The sequence below is a fragment of the Heptranchias perlo genome, chromosome 21 (assembly GCF_035084215.1).
Source record: "Heptranchias perlo isolate sHepPer1 chromosome 21, sHepPer1.hap1, whole genome shotgun sequence".
Classification (NCBI taxonomy): domain Eukaryota; kingdom Metazoa; phylum Chordata; class Chondrichthyes; order Hexanchiformes; family Hexanchidae; genus Heptranchias; species Heptranchias perlo.
In genome coordinates, this window is record NC_090345.1 from 48,109,914 (window position 1) to 48,132,101 (window position 22,188).

A 22,188-nucleotide genomic window follows, 5' to 3' on the forward strand; every position below is an offset into this window, starting at 1 on the left:
ACAATGGACCAGCACCAACTTGCTCATCTGCCCAGCTGGAAAGTAACTAAAATCGCCACAAAACAGGTACGCTTAAAAATACCAGGTCTAAACCAAGTTTTAACAGCGCGCGCGGTAAGTCTTAATAACTGCCAAACAACTAAAAATTAACTTTTAAAAATGTGGAGTCTCATTACTCCTTATTTTAATAGTTTTTCGTCATTAAATTTTTAAAACAAAACTTTTCCCTTCTGTCTCTTTTATTTAATTATTTCTTACTCTTTCTCTCGCTGTCTATAACTGATTTTACAAATGATTTTAGGGTTGTACCTGTCACTTCCTGGATTTTACATTCCAGCTTGCATAAAATGTCCGCAGCTTGTCAAAAATGCTGCAATCTGATTGGTCGAGGGGAGAGAGCGATCCTCTCGCTTCTCCTATGGGTCCTAGCTTCGCTGGGCTCTTCTCCGTTTCCTATTAGAGGAAGTGCACCCAGTAAAGACCGCGGTTAAGTTAGTATAAATTTATGGAGCGGTGAGCACTGTTGGTTCACCGCTCCGAGCAATTTTTGGGCCATTATTTGTTACTCACTTGTTCATCTACTGTTCAATAAACTTATTTGGCAATTAAAGCCTAAAACAAGATCTGGTGTTGTGACATTCTGAGGCTTCTCTGAGATAGATTCCAGTAAAAAGATCTAAAATCTATTTGTTATCCTAGACATGCTATAAAAACATGCCCTGATATCAGGCCAAGTGAAGATGCCCTTGATGCCATAAGAAACTGGCACTCACCTGTGAGAGCAATTTAAAATACATAAGTCAAAAAATCTAAAGCAAGGACAGTAAAAACCCAAAAACGTAACAGAGGATTCATCAGCACTCTCTCATTTAACCCGTTATATTTCAAACTGTAACAAAGTTTCCATAAAAACAACCTTCTGGCTTTTCATTGCTTTATTTTTGTCTGTTCTTCTTAAATGGTTTAAACAAGATATTGCAGGTTTCTGACTACTCACCATCTTCATCATTCAGGCCAAGTTGGCCAAATTTGTTGCATCCCCAACCAAAGACAGCACCTGAGAGTGAGAGTGCAAAGCTGTGCGCTCCACCTGCTACAATCTGAACAAAAGGAACACCATTTAAAGATCTAACAGGTTGCGGTGATGGCTGGTTTCCAATATCTCGACCTAATCCCAGTTGCCCATTCTTATTCTGTCCCCATGAGAAAATTTGACTTCCTGAAAGACATTTTGTAAAAAAATTAAGACAAGAATCAAATAAACTGAAAAAGTATGATGCACAAAATGCATACTTTCCTCCTGAAGCACACACATTAGTTAAACAAGGCTACAGCATTATATGTATTTTCAGAATCTCAAACAGTTAAATGATTTCCAGCTGCAGTGCCTCATAGAATTACATAGCGCGACAGCACAGAAACAGGCCACTCAGCCCAACTGGTCTATGCTGGCGTTTATGCTCCATATGAGCCTCTTCCTACAAGTCTCATACTTGAAATATTTATTGGTAACCTGATGGTGCAGAAATTCAATATGCTGTGTCAGACAGCAAGTTCCCAACAGTGCAGGACTGAGCAATGGTGAGGTACTAGCTACAGTACTTATCTCAATGGCCATTAAAGATCCATATGGGCCAGAAAACACAAAATCAATTTAAATGGCCTATATGGTATGCTGCATGAGACAGAAAACATAGCCATCTCTGCCTCCAAAATGGTTTATGTTGCCATCCGGGTCAATTCTGTCTCCGGAAACACATGCAGAAACCACATCTTTTGACAATGCACATCACCAAGGAGGCAGATCTAATTGGTTCACATTGCCAACTGTAAGAGCAGTATTAACATTGCTAGCACAGCCAAATTATAGCATCCACACTCAGTCTGGAACGATCACCTGAATGCTAGATGTTCTTTATTGGGTTGGTTAGTTGAACTAAAAAAAAACAAAAATTGCATACTACATAATTGCTCACTGAGCATAATTGCACCCTGATGAAAATATGTATGTCAAGTAGCTATATTTTTTCCCCAAAATGTGGTTTTAATGATAACCAACATTTATTAGAATCCACTTAGAAAAACTGCTATGCACTTAATTTGGACAAACAACCAAATGGATGATAAGCAAGGAATAAAATTTTTAGTTGACAAATTAAATAACAGTTCAAATTCCAATATTCTAACATTCTTTTTAATTATATTCTTTAAAAAGTTTTAATGCTATATGCCATATACTATGCAATTACAAATTTATCTGATTAATATTTAGGAACCATTTAAGAAGCTGTAACAAATACTAAATTAGAAAGATGTTCTTTCTCCACCACAATCCCAGGTGGGAGACTTCTCCTCTTTGCCAGATTTTCCGTGCTGCCCTCCCCCTCTGATATAACTATTTACACCCCCTCTGGACCCATCTTTTGTTTCTTTACTTGTCCCATTACCACCCCCTTTTGCCTTGTACCATCAACCAGTTTGTCATTTAATCATTTCTGCCCTCCACCTGTTCTTTACCCCCCCCCCCACTCCTTTTTCCCCTGGCTCTCTATTTGCTTAAAAACTGTTCAATCTCTAACACCTTCCAGTTCTGATGAAAGGTCATCAACCTGAATAGTTAACTGTTTCTCTCCACAGATGCTGCCTGACATGGAGTGTTTTCCAGCATTTTCTGTTTTTATTTCAGATTTCCAGCATCTGCAGTATTTTGCTTTTGTTTTAGCAAGATGTTCAATTTTCTAAAATCCATTAAAACTTTGTAGAAGACACAATGGAAAGGAACAAATTGATATATGGATAGTTTCATGAATTTACTCCTGCACAGATCCCAGTACATTCAGATCAGCTTTGGTGCAGGGCTAGCAGCATATGGGTACCCACTCCCTCAGCTACAGTTAGTATACAGCAGGGAGACAAGGGAGAAAAGTAACTCAAATAGTTTCTACTAATCAGCAAATAAAAATTTGACTAAGTATTTCTACATTAAGATGTTCAAGGTAAAGCATTGCCAAAATCCATCCTTACCTTTCGACAAAGCAAGGGAATGATGATAACCACAGGCCACCTGCGCTATCTGTACTTCTGCTAAACTCTTTATATTCCTAAAAAGATATAAATAAGGCCAAAATGTCAAATTATTGTTTAAAATCTAACCTTTAAGTACCCATCAAGGCACGTGGGCATGGTGGGGGTAGTTATCCAAGTAAATACTTAATTGGAGGAGGGCCAATTTCAGTGGGATGAGAACGGATCTGGTCCGGGTAAATTGGTATCAAAGGTTGGCAGACAAAACTGTAATCGAACAACGAGCAGCCTTTAAAGAGGAGCGGGTTTGGGTACAGTCTAGATACATTCCCACGAGAGGGAAAAGGTAGGGCAAACAAAGTCAGAGCTCCCTGGATGACAAAAGAGATAGAGAGTAAGATGAAGCAGAAAAAAGGCGGCGTATGGCAGATGTCAGGTTGATAATACAAGTGAGAACCAGGCTGAATATACAAAGTACAGAGAAGTGAAAAAGGAAATAAGAGGGGCAAAGAGAGAGAATGAGAACAGACATGCAGCCAACATAAATGCAACTTCAAAAGTCTTCTCTAGGTATGTAAATCGTAAACAGGTAGTAAGAGGAGGGGTGTGGCCGATTAGCGACCAAAAAGGAGATCTACGCATGGAGTCATTGGGCATGGCTGAGGTACTAAATGAGTTTTTTGCATCTGTCTATGCCAAAAGAAGATGCTGCCAAAGTCACAGTAAAAGAGGTGGCAGTTGAGATACTGGATGGGCTAAAAATTGATAAAGAGGAGGTACTAGAAAGGTTGGCTGTACTTAAAGTAGATAAGTCACCCGGTCCGGATGGGATACATCCTAGGTTGCTGAGGGAAATAAGGGCAAAAATTGCAGAGGTGCTGGCCATAATCTTCCAATCCTCCTTAAATACGACGGTGGTGCCAGAGGACTGGAGAATTGAAAATGTTACAACCTTGTTCAAAAAAGGGTGTAAGGATAAACCCAACAGTAACAGGCCAATCAGTTTAACCTCTGTGGTGGGGAAGCTTTTAGAAACAATAATCCGGGACAAAATTAACAGTCACTTAGACAAGTGTGGATTAATAAAGGAAAGCCAGCACGGATTTGTTAAAGGCAAATCGTGTTCAACTAACTTGATTGAGTTTTTTGATGAGGTAACGGAGAGGGTTGATGAGGGCAATGCGGTTAATGTGTATATGGACTTTCAAAAGACATTTGATAAAATGCCACATAACAGGCTTGTCAATAAAATTGAAGCCCATGGAATAAAAAGGGCAGTGGCAGCATGGATACAAAATTGACTAACTCAGGAAACAATGCAGGTACAGCAAGCAATTAGGGAGGCAAATGGTACGCCTGCCTTTATTGCAAGGGGGTTAGAGCACAAGAGTAAGGAAGTCTTGCTGCTTTGGTGAGACTACACCTGGAGTAGTGTGCGCAGTTTTGGTCTCCTTACTTAAGAAAGGATATACTTGTCTTAGAGGCGGTGCAATAAAGGTTCGCTAGATTGATTCCTGTAATGAGAGGGTTGTCCTATGAGGAAAGATTGAGAATGGGCCTATACTCTCTGGAGTTTAGAAGAATGAGAGGTGATCTCATTGAAACATATAAGCGTCTAAGAGGGCTTAACAGCGTAGATGCTGAAAGGATGTTCCCCCCAGCTGGAGAGTCTAGTTGCAGGATATGGGATTGGACATTTAGGACTGAGATGAGGAGGAATTTCTTTTCTCAGAGGGTTGTGAATATTTGGAATTCTCTACCCCAGACAGCTATGCATGCTCAGTCGTTGAGTATATTCAAGGCTGAGATCAATAGATTTTTGGACTCTAAGGGGATATAGGGATCAGGCGGGAGAGTGGAGCTGAGGTCGAAGATTAGCCATGATCTTATTGAATGGTGGAGCAGGTTCGTGGGGCCGTTTGGCCTACTCCTGCTCCTATTTCTTATGTTCCTTAAACAGAGTAGCGATGAACAGACTGGAGGAAGGTATACAGTGGTGCTCCCCAGGGGTCGGTACTAGGACCACTGCTTTTTTTGATATATATTAATGACTTGGACTTGGGTGTACAAGGCACAATTTCAAAATTTGCAAATGACACAAAACTTGGAAGTGTAGTAAACAGAGGGGAGGATAGTGGTATACTTCAAGAGGAATAGACAGGCTGGTGGAATGGGCTGACACATGGCAGATGAAATCTAAATGCAGAAATGTGCGAAATAATACATTTTGGCAGGAAGAATGAGGAGAGGCAATATAAACTAAATGGTACAATTCTAAAGGGGGACAGGAACGGAGAGACCTGGGGGTATATGTGCACAAATCTTTGAAGGTGGCAGGACAGGTTGAGACAGCGGTTAAAAAAAAAGCATACGGGTCCTGGGCTTTACAAATAGAGGCATAGAATATAAAAGCAAGGAGGTTATATTGAACCTTTATAAAACACTGGTTTGGCCACAACTGGAGTATTGTGTCCAATTCTGGGCACCGCACTTCAGGAAGGATGTGAAGGCCTTAGAGAGGGTGCAGAAAAGGTTTACTAGAATGATTCCAGGGATGAGGGACTTCAATTATGTGGATGGGCTGGAGAAGCTGGGGTTGTTCTCTTTAGAGCAGAGAAGGTTGAGAGAAGATCTGATAGAAATGTTCAAAATCACAAAGGGCTTAGATAAAGTAAATAAAGAGAAACTCTTTCAATTGGCAGAAGGGTCGAGAACCAGAGGTCACAGATTTAAGGTGATTGGCAAAAGAACCAAAGGTGAAATGAGGAAAAGCTTTTTTATGCAGTGAGTAGTTATGATCTGGAATGCGTTGCGACAGGGGAAAGAGCAAGAGAATGGGACTAACTGGATTGCTCTTACAAAGAACCGGCACAGGCTTGATGGGCCGAATGGCCTCCTTCAGTGCTGTAACCATTCTACAAGAGTTTTTTAAAAAATTCGTTCATGGGATGTGGGCGTCGCTGGCAAGGCCAGCATTTATTGCCCATTCCTAATTGCCCGAGAAGGTGGTGATGAGCCACTGCAGTCCTTATGGTGAAGGTTCTCCCACAGTGCTGTTAGGTAGGGAGTTCCGGGATTTTGACCCAGCGACGATGAAGGAACGGCAATATATTTCTAAGTTGGGATGGTGTGTGACTTGGAGGGGAACGTGCAGGTGTTGTTGTTCTCATGTGCCTGCTGCCTTGCCCTTCTAGGTGGTAGAGATCGTGGGTTTGGGAGGTGCTGTTGAAGAAGCATTGGCGAGTTGCTGCAGTGCATCCTGTGGATGGTACACGCTGCAGCCAAGGTGCGCCGGTGGTGAAGGGAGTGAATGTTTCGGGTGGTGGATGGGGTGCCAATCAAGCGGGCTGCTTTGTCCTGGATGGTGTCAAGCTTCTTGTGTTGAGCTGCACTCATCCAGGCAAGTGGAGAGTATTCCATCCTGCTCCTGATTTGTGCCTTGTAGATGGTGGAAAGACTTTGGGGAGTCAGGAGGTGAGTCACTCACTGCAGAATATCCAGTCTCTGATCTGCTCTTGTAGCTGGTCCAGTTAAGTTTCTGGTCAATGGTGACCCCCAGGATATTGATGGTGGGGGATTCGGTGATGGTAATGCCGTTGAATGTCAAGGGGAGGTGGTCAGACGCTCTCTTGTTAGAGACGGTCATTGCCTGGCACGAACGTTACTTGCCATTTATCAGCCCAAGCCTGGATGTTGTCTAGGTCCTGCTGCATGCGGGCACAGACTGCTTCATTATCTGAGGGGTTGCGAATGGAACTGAACACTGTGCACGTAGCATAAAAAATAAAACAAATGAGTTAAAAGAACAAATTCAGCTTAAAGGATATGATGTAGTAGTCATTACTGAGACCTGGCTACATGCTGGGTATGACAGCTGATTGACAGCTAAATATTCCAAGCTATAGGATCTTTAGAAAGGACAGGGAAATTGGGAAAGGAAGAGTAGCAATAATGAAAAGACAATTGCAGCAGTGGAAAGAAAGGACTTCAGTAAGGGTGAACAGGCACTGGAAACAGTATATAAGAACATAAGAAATAGGAGCAGGAGTAGGCCAATCGGCCCCTCGAGCCTGCTCTGCCATTCAATAAGATCATGGCTGATCTGATCCTAACCTCAAATCTAAATTCGTATTCAATTTCCTGCCCGCTCCCCGTAATCCCTAATTCCCTTTACTTCTAGGAAACTGTCTATTTCTGTTTTAAATTTATTTAATGATGTAGCTTCCACAGCTTCCTGGGGCAGCAAATTCCACAGACCTACTACCCTCTGAGTGAAGAAGTTTCTCCTCATCTCAGTTTTGAAAGAGCAGCCCCTTATTCTAAGATTATGCCCCCTAGTTCTAGTTTCACCCATCCTTGGGAACATCCTTACCGCATCCACCCGATCAAGCCCCTTCACAATCTTATATGTTTCAATAAGATCGCCTCTCATTCTTCTGAATTCCAATGAGTAGAGTCCCAATCTACTCAACCTCTCCTCATATGTCTGCCCCCTCATCCCCGGGATTAACCGAGTGAACCTTCTTTGTACTGCCTCGAGAGCAAGTATGTCTTTTCCTAAGTATGGACACGAAAACTGTATGCAGTATTCCAGGTGCGGTCTCACCAATACCCGATACAACTGCAGCAATACCTCCCTGTTTTTATATTCTATCCCCCTAGCAATAAAAGCCAACATTCCGTTGGCCTTCTTGATCACCTGCTGCACAGAACCAAGAAACAGTAAAGGAAGCAAGACTCTTGAGAATTGTCTATAGACCTGGTGACAGTAGTGATGTAGTCAGGGGGGGGGGGGGGGGGATAATGTAGCAGAAAAACAATTTTGTTATATTGGGAGATTTTAATTTTCATGTAGACTCGGAGAACCTGAATAACTCAAGAAGTAAAGGCAATGAATTTCCAGAATGTATTCAGGACAGTTTTCTGGATATGCTTTAGAAATGACAAGCGATGAGGCCATACTAGGTTTAGCGATGAGTAACAAACCAGAATTAGTTAACAATCTGACTATAAAGAAACATCTTGCGAACAATGACCATATGATTCAATTTGATATTTTATAAAACAAACTTTGAAGGAATGAGGAATAAATTGACCACAGTAAACTGGGCTGAGCTGTTAATGGGTAAACCTACAGACAAACAATGGGAAGTATTCAAAGAAGTTATTGGTACAATACAAAACCAGTACATACGCCTAAAAAGCAAAACCTCCACTTGTGCAGTTAAGCAATCATGGTTAACAAATAAGGTAAGAGACAATATCAAGCTAATAGAAAAGGCTTACTGAAATGTAAGGAAAAAAGTAGAAATCCAGCAGACTGGCAGCTATAAAAAAAAAACAATGGGGTACAAATAAAGTAATGAGGTGCAACAAGTGAGTATGAAAAAAACTTGCAAGAGTTATCAAAGTTAACAGTAAAAGTTTTTATAATTAAGAGAAAATGGTTGGGGGAATGTGGGGCCATTAAAGAGAAATGCAGGTGATACTATAATGGATAAGAACGAAATGGCAGAATGGTAATGGAGAAAATAATGGGACTTAAGATAAACAAATCTCCACGACCTGACAGGTTCCACCCCAGGGTATTTAAAGAAACAGGTGATAATTTCTAAAGCTCTCTAGAATTGGGAATTGTGCCTTTGAATTGGAAAATTGCAAATGTCATTTTATTATTTAAGAAAGGAGGGAGAAACCAGGAAACTACAGACCTGTCAGTTTAACGTCAGCTGTGGGGAAGATACTGGAATTTATCATGGACAGGGTGACTGAGCATTTGAAGAAATTGAGCTGATCAAAGAGTCAGCATGGATTTGTGAAGGGTGGGTCATGTCTGACTAACCTAGTTGAATTTATTAAGGAGGTCACTAGCACGGTGGATAGGGGAGCGCCTACAGATGTTATCTGTATAGACTTCTAGAAGGCATTTGACAAGGTTCAGCACAAGAGATTATCAATAAAAGCGCATGGAATTGGAGGCAACCTAGTGACATGGGTTGGTAATTGGTTGGGAGGTAGGAGACAGAGAGTAGGGATAAAGGAAATGTACTTTGATTGGTGGGATGTGAAACCAGTGGTGTCCCCTCGGGATCTGTACTGGAGCCTCAGTTTTGCACCATATATCAATGACTTGGATGAAGGAATAGAGTTGTATATCCAAGTTTGCTGATGACACTAAGTTAGGTGGCACAGTAAGTTGTGCAGATGGGAGCAAGCAGATACAAAACATTACACCAAGTGGTTACTTTGAAAATTGCTTACTTTTATAAGAAAAACTTTAATCTGTACCACTTAAGAAAGCTATGTAGTTAGTACATTAATTCAAACTGTCCCTTTACTATGCACAATATATTATGTTTAAATAAAAAAAATCTAAAACAAATGGAACTGCAACAGACTGCTTACCTGGGAACTTTGACACTTTCTTCTGTGCTAGCCAAACCCAACTGACCATCTATGGCAAGGCCCCAAGCAAACACTTGGCCCTTATCATTTAGAGCAAGTGTATGCATCTCTCCACATGAAACAGCAGTGATATTCTGAGCATCCAGAGCGCCAACTTGCTCTATACACCAAAATAAAACAAAAGGTAGGTTAGCTTGATTGCTTTCTAATGTACTTTGAATCAAAACACCCCGTACTACAAATTATTGCATACCAAAGGGATTCCATTCAGTTCAGATTCTGACAAACAGCTAAACAGGATTGATCACCCAAGATTTATACAAAGGTCTGCTCTGGGTGGTATTGAAGTTACCTTCCTGGCCTATACAATGATAATTTATAGCCAAATTTACAGGATATTTCTATTGATGATGTGGAGATGCCAGTGATGGACTGGGGTGGACAAATGTAAGGAGTCTTACAACACCAGGTTATAGTCCAACAGTTTTATTTGAAATCACAAGCTTTCGGAGGCTTCCTCCTTCGTCAGGTGAGTGTAGGATTCCATAAAGGTATAGCATATATAGTCAGAGAACAATGCCTGGTGATTACAGATAATCTTTCCAACTGCCTGTTATCAAAGCAATCAAAGGACTTGAATGGTGTTCAGACAGGGAAACATTACATACAAGACTACTGAATACACAAACGGTCACAACACAAAGACAGAGAGAGAGAGAGAGAGAGAGAGAGAGAGAGAGAGAGAGAGAGAGAGAGAGAGAGAGGAGAGAGAGAGAGGAGAGAGAGAGAGAGAGACACACACCCGAAAGGCAGAGAGATAGAATGACCAGTTGTATTAAAAACAGATAACTTTTTTTTCCGCTGGTGGGGTTACATGTAGCGTGACATGAACCCAAGATCCCGGTTGAAGCCGTCCTCATGGGTGCGGAACTTGGCTATCAATTTCTGCTCGACGATTTTGCGTTGTCGTGTGTCTCGAAGGCCGCCTTGGAGAACGCTTACCCGAAGATTGGAGGCTGAACGTCCTTGACTGCTGAAGTGTTCCCCGACTGGGAGGGAACCCTCCTGTCTGGCGACTGTTGCGCGGTGTCCGTTCATCCGTTGTCGCAGTGTCTGCATGGTCTCGCCAATGTACCGTGCTCCGGGGCATCCTTTCCTGCAACATATGAGGTAGACAACGTTGGCCGAGTCGCAGGAGTATGAACCATGTACCTGGTGGGTGGTGTCCTCTCGTGTGATGGTGGTATCTGTGTCGATGATCTGGCATGTCTTGCAGAGGTTGCTGTGGCAGGGTTGTGTGGTGTTGTGGACGCTGTTCTCCTGAAAGCTGGGTAACTTGCTGCGAGCGATGGTCTGTTTGAGGTTAGGTGGCTGTTTGAAGGAGAGTAGTGGAGGCGTGGGGATGGCCTTAGCGAGGTGTTCGTCGTCATCGATGGCATGTTGAAGGCTGCGAAGAACATGGCGTAGTTTCTCTGCTCCGGGGAAGTACTGGACGACGAATTACTGGACACCTACAGACGCTGAAAGACGCCCTCATAAAAACGGGATATGACGCTCGACTCGTCGATCGACAGTTCCGACGGGCCACAGCGAAAAATTGCATAGACCTCCTCAGAAGACAAACATGGGACGCAAACAACAGAGTACCCTTCGTCGCCCCGGAGCATGGTACATCGGCGAGACCACGCAGACACTGCGACAACGGATGAACGGACACCGCACAACAGTCGCCAGACAGGAGGGTTCCCTCCCAGTTGGGGAACACTTCAGCAGTCAAGGACATTCAGCCTCCGATCTTCGGGTAAGCGTTCTCCAAGGCGGTCTTCGAGACACATGACAACGCAAAATCGTCGAGCAGAAATTGATAGCCAAGTTCCGCACCCATGAGGATGGCCTCAACCGGGATCTTGGGTTCATGTCACGCTACATGTAACCCCACCAGCGAAAAAAAAGTTATCTGTTTTTAATACAACTGGTCATTCTATCTCTCTCCGCCTTTCGGGTGTGTGTCTCTCTCTTTCTCTCTGTCTTTGTGTTGTGACCGTTTGTGTATTCGGTAGTCTTGTATGTAATGTTTCCCTGTCTGAACACCATTCAAGTCCTTTGATTGCTTTGATAACAGGCAGTTGGAAAGATTATCTGTAATCACCAGGCATTGTTCTCTGACTATATATGCTATACCTTTATGGAATCCTACACTCAACTGATGAAGGAGGAAGCCTCCGAAAGCTTGTGATTTCAAATAAAACTGTTGGACTATAACCTGGTGTTGTAAGACTCTTTACATATTTCTATTGACCAACTGATACCACCAGCTAATGTTACAGAAAAATCTCAATGAATGGTAAGTATTTTTTTGCTATGGATTTGATATTTTTTGCTATCAATTTGATTAAGCTGTTCATACCTGTGATTTTGATAACATTTTACTTCTTTCAATTTGCAAAATATAAAATGGATCTACTACTATATTTAACTTTTAAAAAAAAAACTCACTTCTTTGCAATATGGGTAAATGGGAAAAACAGTGTAGTTTGAGAGTTGTATCGCCTTCTCTGTCAAAAAACATTCTGGAGCAACTGGCTTTTTACCTTTGGGATAGATCTGGTTGCTCAAAACTGGGCATCCATGAGGAGCTGTGGGCCATCAGCAGCAGAATTGTACACCATCACAATCTGTAGGAACAGGCTCCACCATTCAATTAGATCATAGCTGATCTGTGCCTTATCTCAATTTACCCGCCTTAGCTCCATAATCCCTTGATGCCCTTAGCTAACAAAGATCTATCTATTTCAGTCTTGAAAGCTTCAAAAATATCCCAGTATCCACAGCCTTTTGGGGGAAGAGAATTCCAGATTTCTACTACCCTTTGTGAAAAAGTGCTTCCTGATTTCCACAATAACTTGCATTTATATAAAGCACCTCTAATGTAGTAAAATGTTCCAAGACGCTTTACAGAGGCGTTTTCAGGCAAAATTTGACACGGAACCATGTAAGGAAATATTAGGACAGGTGACCAAATGTTTGGGCAAAGAAGTAGGTTTTAAGGAACGTCTTAAAGGAGGAGAGAGAGGCAGAGATGTTTTGGGAGAGAATTTCAGAGTTTAGGGCCTAGACAGCCGAAGGCACGGCCGCCAATGCGGAGCGAAGGAAATCGGGGATGCATAAGGGGACAGAATAGGAGGAACGCAGGAGAGCTGTAGGAGGTTCCAGATAGGGAGGGGTGAGGCTATGGAGGGATTTGAACACGAGGATGAGAATTTTACATTTGAAGCGTTGCTGGACTGGAAGCCAATGTAGGTCAGCGAGCTCAGGGATGATGGAAGAACGGGACTTGGTGCAAGTTAGGATACGGGCAGCAGAGTTTTGGATGAGCTCTAGTTTAGGGAGAGTGGAAGATGGAAGGTCGGCAAGGAGAGCACTGTGGTAGTCGAGTTTGGAGGTAAGGATTTGATGGGGTTGAGAGAGAAAGTATTTCCTCTGGTGGGGAAAATCAAGAATATGGGGACATAATCTTAAAATTAGAGCTAGGCCATTTAGGATGGAAATTGGCCATTGGCCCCCTCCTATTTCTCATCTACATACTGCCACTCGGCAACAAAAATAAGCTGAGGCAGGGGCTGAGACGAGCAATAATACGGAGGTGGTCTTGGTGGAGAGGATGTGGGGTCGGAAGCTTAGCTCAGGGTCAAATAGGACGCAGAGGCTGCAAACAGTCTGGTTCAGCCTCAGACAGTGGCCGGGGAAGGGAATGGAATGGAATCGGTGGCTAGGAAACGGAGATTGTGGCGGGGACTGGAGACAATGGCTTCGGTCTTCCTAATATTTAACTGGAGGAAATTTCTGCTCACACTGGATGTCGGATACACAGCGTGACAAATCATAGGCACTGAAGGGGTCGAGAGAGGTGGTGGTGAGGTAAATGTGGAATCTGACATTGTGTTTTTGGATGATGTTACCGAGTGCAGCATGTAGATGAGAAATGGGAGGGGGCCAATGGCCAATTTCCATCCTAAATGGCCTAGCTCTAATTTTAAGATTATGTCCCCTCATTCTTGATTCCCCCATCAGAGGAAATATTTTCTCTATCAACCCCATCCCGTTAATCTTCTATACTCAAGGCCAAGTTCATGCAACCTGTCCTCATAATTTAATCCTCTAAGCCCCAGTATTATTCTGGTGAATCTGTGCTACACCCCCTCCAAGGCCAATATATTTTTCCTGAGGTGTGATGCCCAAAACGGAACGCAGTGCTCCAGATGCGGTCTGACCAAGGCTGTATACAACTGAAGCATAACTTTCTCCCCTTTGTATTCCAGCTCCCTTGAAATAAAGGCCAACATTCCATTAGACTTTTTCATGGTTTTTTCTACCTGTCTACTAGCATTAAATGATTTACATACTTGGACTTCAAATTTCCTTGCTCCTCTACAGTTTCTAACCATTTGGAAAACACTCGTGTCTTTCTTGGGTCCAAATTGGATGACCTCACACTTGCCCACCTTGAACTCCATCCGCCACTTTTGCCCACTCACTTAATTTGTCTACGTCCTTTTGCAACTTCCTGCATGCATCAGCACTACCTACTATTCATCCTAATTTAGTGTCATCTGCAAATATAATGCGCAAGAGATACAACACCTGTCCTTTCACCTCCTCTCTGCTCACCATCCAGGGTCCCAAACATTCCTTCCAGGTGAGAGCAATTTACTTGCACTACTTCCAACTTTATGTTATATTCGACGCTCACGATGTGGTCTCCTCTACATTGGGGAGACCAAACACAGATTGGGTGATTGCTTTGCTGAACACCTCTCCTCTGTCCGCAAGCGTGAACCTGAACTTTCGGTTGCTTGCCATTTTAATCCTTCATCCCACTCTGACCTCTGTCCTTGGTCTCCAACACTGTTCCAATGAAGTTCAACGCAAGCTTGAGGAACAAAACCTCATCTTTCTATTAGGCGCTTTACAGGCATCTGGCCTTGACATCAAGTTTAACAAGTTTAGATCATAACCATTACTCCCATTCTCAGACAGCAGGTGCTGGCAACGGAGGAAGACTGCACTAGAGCCACTAGGCATGGAGAAGGACTGGGCTGGTCCACACCCCCGAGGTCTACCTACTTTTCTCTGCCACATTCCTGGGCCACAGGAGCCTTCTCCTCTTTGCCAGATTTTCCATGCTTCCCTCCCCATGCTGTAAACCATTCACACCTCCACTGGACCCATCTTTTTGTTTCTTTCCTTGTCCCATTATGACCACATATTGCCTTGCACCATCATTGTTTTTATCAATTAAACATTCCTGCCCTCCACACTATCAGAGGCCTTCCCCACTGTTCTTTCCTGCCCACCCTGTCCTAGCTCTGTAGTAGCTTAAAAGCTGTTAATCTCAAACGTCTTCTGATTATGATGAAAGGTCATTGACCTGAAACGTTAACTCGGTGTTTCTCTCCCCAGATGTTGCCTGGCCTGCTGAGTGTTTCCAGCATTTTCTGCTTTTAATCCATAGATACCCCCTCGTCTACCCTGTTGGTAACCTCCTTATAAAAATTAAACTCGATTAGTCAGACATGACTAACCCTTAAAGCCATGCTGGCTCTCTCTGATCAGCTCATATTTGTTCAAGTGCTCAGTCACTCGATCCCTAATGACAGGTTCTAGTTGCTTCCCCATAACTGACGTTAAACTAACAAGCCTGTAGTTAGCCGGTTCCTTGCTCCCACCTTAAATAATGGAGTGACATCAATTTTCCAGTCTAAGAGTGCTTTGAAAGATTGTAACTAACGCTTCTACAATTTCCTCAACTACTTCTTTTAATACCCGAGATTTATTTATCTTAAGTCCCATAATTTTCACCATTACTATTTTTAAAAAACTAATATTGAACACATTACGTTCCTCCCTTTGATTTATTTTTAGTTTCCCTTCTATCACTGGTATTTTATCATCTTCCTCTATTGTGAAAACAGATATAAAGTACTAATTTAATAAATCTGCGTCTGTCTTTAATGGGCCCACATCTCCCTTAGGCAGTCTTAATCTTAATATATTTATAAAAACTTATTAGCCTTTATTTATTACCTGCAAGTTGTTTTCACAGTCTCTTTTTGCAGCTCTTAATATTTTCTTTGTCCTTTTGCTGTTCTCTGACTCCCAGTCCTATAAATTAGCACTTTTCTTGGCATTTGTGTATATCACTTCCTTTAGTTTTATACTGTGGGTTTCCCTGTTAACAGCTCAGCCCAGGCCTCATTCCTTCAAAGTCAGCCCTACTTAAGTTTAAAAGTTTGGTCAGAGTGTGAACCTTTTTCTCAAACTTAATGTCAAACTCTTATGGTCACTGTTTGCAAGATGCTCCGTTATCTGTAACCTCTTGGCCCTGCATATCCCTCACTCCTCCAACACCATCATGCCAGATGACCAACCCTGGTTCAATAAGGAGTGCAGAAGAGCATGTCAGGAGCAGCACCAGGTTCAATGACTGTAGAAGAGCATGTCAGGAGCAGCACCAGGTTCAATGAGGAGTGCAGAAGAGCATGTCAGGAGCAGCACCAGGTTCAATGAGGAGTGCAGAAGAGTAAGTCAGGAGCAGCACCAGGTTCTATGAGGAGTGTAGAAGAGTACGTCAGGAGCAGCACCAGGTTCAACGAGTGTAGACGAGCATGTCAGGAGCAGCACCCGGTTCAATGAGTGCAGAAGAGCATATCAGGAGCAGCACCAGGTTCAATGGGTGTAGAAGACGTCAGGAGCAGCACCAAGTTCAATGAGGAGTGTAGAAGAGCATGTCAGGAGCAGCACCAGGTTCAATGGGTGTAGAAGAGCATGTCAAGAGCAGCACCAGGCGTACCTGAAAATGAGGTGCCAACCTGCTTAAGCTGCAATGCTCCTGCATGCTAAACAGCAGAAGCAGAATGCTATAGTAGAGCTAGGCGATCCCACAACCAACGGATCAGGTCAAAGCTCTACAGTCTTACCACATCCAGTCCCAAGTGGTGGTGGGCAATTAAGCAAAGAACGGGTGGAGAAGGCTCCATGAACATTCCCATCCTCAATGATAGCAGTTCAGCAAGAGTGCAAAAGGCAAGGCTAAAGTGTTCGAAACCATCTTCAGCCAGAAGTCCGAGTGAATGATCCTCCTCAGGTCCCCATCACAGATGCCATTCTTCAGCCAAATCAATTTATTCTACGTGACATCAAGAAACGGCCGAGTGCACTGGACACAGCAAAGGCTCCGGGCCCTGACAATATCCCTGCTGCAGTGAAGATCTGTGCTCCAGAATTAGTTAAGCTGTTCCAGTACAGCTACAACACTGGCATCTACCTGACAATGTGGAAAATTGCCCAGGTATGTCCTGTCCACAAAAGCAGAACAAATCCAACCCAGCCAATTAAAGCACCATCAGCCTACTCCTAATCATTAAAGTGATTGAAGGTGTGGTCCACAGGTCTATCAAATGGCACTTACTCATCAATAGCTTACTCACTGTTGCTCAGTTTGGGTTCCTTCAGAACCACTCAGCTCCAGACATGCATACAAGAGCTAAATTCTAGAGCCAAGAAGAGTGACTCCCTTGACATCAAGGCAGCATTTGACACTCTGTGGTAACAAGGAGTCACAGTCAAACTGAAGTCAATTAGGATCAGGGGATGAACTCTGCAGTGGCTGGGGTCATACTTGGCAATAAGGAAGATGGTTGTGGCCATTGGAGGCCAATTATCTCAGTCCCAGGACTTTGCTGCAGGAGTACCTCAGGGCAGCGTCCGAGGCCCAACTATCTTCAACTGCTTAACAATGACCTTTGCTCCATAAGGTCAGAAGAGGAGCTGTTTGCCGATGATTCAATAGTGTTTAGCTTCATTCGCAATTCCCCTCTAGCCTGCTCCACCATTCAACAAGATCATGGCTGATCTTCTACCTCAACGCCATTTTCCTGCACCATCCCCATATCCCTTGATGCCTTTAATATCTAGAAATCTATCGATCTCTGTTTTGAATGTACTCAATGACTTGCTGCATGCAGTCAGGGCCCCTCGAACCTACTCCGCCGTTCAATAAGATCATGACTGATCATCTACCTCAACTCCATTTTCCCCACCCAATCCCCATATCCCTTGATTTCCTCATAGTCCAAAAATCTATCGATCTCAGTCTTGAATATACTCAACGACTGAGCATCCACAGCCCTCTGGGGTAGAGAAATCCAAATATTCACGACCCCGAGTGAAGAAATTCCTTCTCAACTCAGTCCTAAATATCCGACCCCTCATCCAGAGACTGTGTCCCCTAGTTCTAGGCTCTCCAACCAGGGAAAACATCCTCTCAGCATCTACCCCTGTCAAGCCCTCTTAGAATATTATACGTTTCAATGAGATCACCTCATATTCTTCTACACTCCAGAAAGTGTAGGCCCAATCTACTCAATAAGTGGCAAGTAACATTCATGCCAAACAAGTGTCAGGCTATGACCATTTCCAACGAGAGCGCGCATAACTGCCTCACCCTCCACATTCAGTGGCATTTCTGTCACCGAGTCTCCCCACCATCAACATCCTGGGGGGTCACCTCTGACCATAAACTGAATTGAACCAGTCACATAAATGCCGTGGCTACTACAACAGGTAAGACGCTGGGTATTGTGATGAATGGCTCATCTCCTAACTCCCCCAAACCCCCTGTACCATCTGCAAGGCACGTTAGCAGGGTGATTGAATATGCTCCACTTGCAGTTGCAACAGTCAAGAAGCTCGACACCATCCAGGACAAATCAATCTGCTTGATCGTCTCCTCATCCAGTGGCTTAAACGTCCACTCCTCCACCATCGGCGTTCTGTGGCTGCAGTGTGTACCATCTATAGGATGCACTGCAACAACTAGCCAAGCCTTTTTCAGCAGCACCTCCAAAACCCTAGACCCCTACCACCAGGAAGGACAAGGGCAGCGAGTGCCTAGGAACACCATCACCTCCAAGTTACAAACACCCTAACTTGGACATAGATCACCATTCCTTTACTAAGTCAAAATCCTGGAACTCCCTACCTAACAGCACTGTGGGAGCACCTTCACAACAAAACTGCAGCAGTTCAAGAAGGCCCACCACCATCTTCTCAAAGGCAACTAGGGATGGGCAATAAATGCTGGTCTTGCCAGCGATGCCCAAATCCAGAGAATGGAAAAAAAATAGGTTTAAATCCAGCATATTGATAGGATGAAAGTCTCCTCTGCTGGTTGCAAGTGGATCTATGTGAAATGAAGTTGGGCAGTGTCGATCCAGTTTCTATTTCAACACTAATTGGTAACGTCATTAACTGCATTTATACTGAACTTTTAGGGCACTCAAACCAATGCAACTATGCTTCCTGAAGAGGTTTTACACTTCAGTGCTATGGTGCATTTTGTAGTCTAAGCTATACTGACACTTTCACATTGCTACATACCCAAAATCTTTTTACATAGGTGTGCACATGTAGTAGAATAAATGCAGCCTCAAAGACCATAGAATAGTTGTTATGGGAAAGGTTATTCATCACACTGGTGCAGTTGGTGTGTTCTTCAGAGGCTCGGCTAAAGCAGGCTATTGGGATAGCTAATTGGAAAGAGCTTTACTCTGAATTTTTGGTGCTCAAAATGTAATACTCTCCACTTCTCAGAACTAACAACCCATACCATGAGCACCACTTAAACCAGGCTAGGACCAGTGACCTGGCGAATTGAACAGCTAGGGCTGCAGATAGAGCTTTAAACTAAAAAAGGGTGGTGGGGGGTTCAGGTGAGGGGAAATTTATAAATTTAAAGAAAAAAAGTCAGGATCACAATGCAGTGTAGCGATTTGGGTAAAGATAAAATCGTTGGACTATAACTTGGTGATGTAAAATTGTTTACAATTGTTAACCCCAGTCCATCACCGGCATCTCCACATCATGGGTAAAGATAAGCAGAGTGCGACAGGAAGGGACAGAGCTTAACAGTAATAGCGTATCGGTGAATAAGGAAGGTCAAATCAGGGAAAAATAATAAAGTTAAAATTAAAGGCATTTTATCTGAATGCTCATAGCATTCGCAATAAGATAAATGATTTAATGGCACAAATAGAGATAAATGGGTTTGATCTAGTAGCCATTACTGAGATGTGGTTGCAAGAAACTAAATATTCCAGTGTACTTGACTTTTCGAAAAGACAGACAAAATGGAAAAGTTGGGGGGGGGGGGGGGGGTAGCCCTGATAATAAAGGGCGGCAATAAGGACAGTGGTGAGAAAGGACCTTGGCTCGGAAGATCAGGAAGTAGAATCAGTATGGGTGGAGATAAAAAATAACATAGGGCAGAAAACACTGTTGGGGGTAGTTGTACTGTTGGATAGAGTATTAATTAAGAAATGAGGAGCTTGCAACAGAGGTAATGCAATAATTGAGGGGGGCCTTAATCTTCATATAGACTGGGCAAATCAAATTGGCAAAAGTAGTTTTGAGTGTTCGTGAAATGCATTCGAGACAGTTTGCTAGAACAATACGTCGTGGAACCAACCAGGGAACAGGCTATTTTAGATCTTGTCTTATGTAATGAGGCAAAATTAATTAGTAATCTCACAGTAAGGGATCCTCTGGGGAAGAGTGATCAAAATATAATTTCACATCGAGTGCGAGAGTGACGTACTTAAGTCCGAAACTAGAATCATAGAATCATAGAAGTTACAACATGGAAACAGGCCCTTCGGCCCAACATGTCCATGTCGCCCAGTTTATTCCACTAAGCTAGTCCCAATTTCCTGCACTTGGCCCATATCCCTCTATACCCATCTTACCCATGTAACTGTCCAAATGCTTTTTAAAAGACAAAATTGTACCCGCCTCTACTACTACCTCTGGCAGCTCGTTCCAGACACTCACCACCCTTTGAGTGAAAAAATTGCCCCTCTGGACCCTTTTGTATCTCTCCCCTCTCACCTTAAATCTATGCCCCCTCGTTATAGACTCCCCTACCTTTGGGAAAAGATTTTGACTATCGACCTTATCTATGCCCCTCATTATTTTATAGACTTCTATAAGATCACCCCTCAACCTCCTACTCTCCAGGGAAAAAAGTCCCAGTCTGTCTAACCTCTCCCTATAAGTCAAACCATCAAGTCCCGGTAGCATCCTAGTAAATCTTTTCTGCACTCTTTCTAGTTTAATAATATCCTTTCTATAATAGGGTGACCAGAACTGTACACAATACTCCAAGTGTGGCCTCACCAATGCCCTGTACAACTTCAACAAGACATCCCAACTCCTGCATTCAATGTTCTGACCAATGAAACCAAGCATGCCGAATGCCTTCTTCATCACCCTATCCACCTGTGACTCCACTTTCAAGGAGCTATGAACCTGTACTCCTAGATCTCTTTGTTCTATAACTCTCCCCAACGCCCTACCATTAACGGAGTAGGTCCTGGCCCGATTCGATCTACCAAAATGCATCACCTCACATTTATCTAAATTAAACTCCATCTGCCATTCATCGGCCCACTGGCCCAATTTATCAAGATCCCGTTGCAATCCTAGATAACCTTCTTCACTGTCCACAATGCCACCAATCTTGGTGTCATCTGCAAACTTACTAACCATGCCTCCTAAATTCTCATCCAAATCATTAATATAAATAACAAATAACAGCGGACCCAGCACCGATCCCTGAGGCACACCGCTGGTCACAGGCCTCCAGTTTGAAAAACAACCCTCTGCAACCACCCTCTGTCTTCTGTCATCAAGCCAATTTTGTATCCAATTGGCTACCTCACCTTGGATCCCATGAGATTTAACCTTATGTAACAACTTACCATGCGGTACCTTTGACAAGGTACCGCATGGTAAGTTGTTACATAAGGTTAAACAGAGCTAATTACATAGGAATGAGGGGGGGCGGGGAGGAGAGTTAGCTATGGTAGATTGGGAAATTAGATTAAAAAATGACAGTAGATAAGCAATGGCAAATAAAGAAATATTTCATAATTCTCAACGAATATACATTCCATTGAAAAATAAAAACTCCATGGGAAAAGCAATCCAGTTAGCCTGACAACAGTCGTCGGGAAAATGCTAGAATCCATTATTAAGGTAACAGGGCACTTAGAAAATCATAATATAATTAGTTAGAGTCAACCTGGTTTTATGAAAGGGTAACCATATTTGACAAATCTATTAAGAGTTTTTTTGAGGATGTACGTAGCAGGATAGATAAAGGGGAACCAGTGGGTGTAGTATATTTGGGATTTTCAAAAGGGATTCGATAAGGTGCCACACGAAAGGTTGTTACTCAAGATAAGGGCTCATGGGAAGGGGCATTATATTAGCATGGATAGAGGAACGGCTAACAGGCAGAAAACAGAGTAGGAATAAACGAGTCATTTTCAGGTTGGCAGGCTGCCGCGGCTATTGGGCCTCAGCTATTTATAATTTATATTAATGACTTAGATGAAGGGACTGAGTGTAATGTATCCAGGTTTGCTGATGATACGAAGCTAGGTGGGAAAGTAAGCAATGAGGACACAAATAGTCTACAAAGGGATAGAGACAGGTTAAGTGAGTGGGCAAGAAGATGGCAGATGGAGTATAATGTGAGGAAATGTGAAGTTATTCACTTTGGTAGGAAGAATTGAAACGGAATATTTTTCAAATGGTGAGAAATTATTAAATGTTGTTCAGAGGGATTTGGGTGTCCTTGTACACAAAACACAAATTTAGCATGCAGGTACAGCAAGCAATTAGGAAATCAAATGGTAC

At 43.0% G+C, this 22,188-nt stretch overlaps 1 protein-coding gene across 4 annotated transcripts in view; it reads right to left on the minus strand.

Moving 5' to 3' along the window:
• Nucleotides 1-22,188, minus strand: part of herc4 (HECT and RLD domain containing E3 ubiquitin protein ligase 4) — a 124,184-nt gene that overhangs the window by 85,757 nt on the left and 16,239 nt on the right. For all 4 annotated transcript variants that reach the window (XM_068002623.1, XM_068002624.1, XM_068002626.1 and 1 more), the window contains 3 exons: nt 9,430-9,589; nt 3,025-3,101; nt 998-1,219 (listed from right to left, as the gene is read on the minus strand). In XM_068002623.1, coding sequence (XP_067858724.1) covers nt 998-1,219; nt 3,025-3,101; nt 9,430-9,589 — 459 coding nt within the window. The remainder of the gene's footprint in view (nt 1-997; nt 1,220-3,024; nt 3,102-9,429; nt 9,590-22,188) is intronic.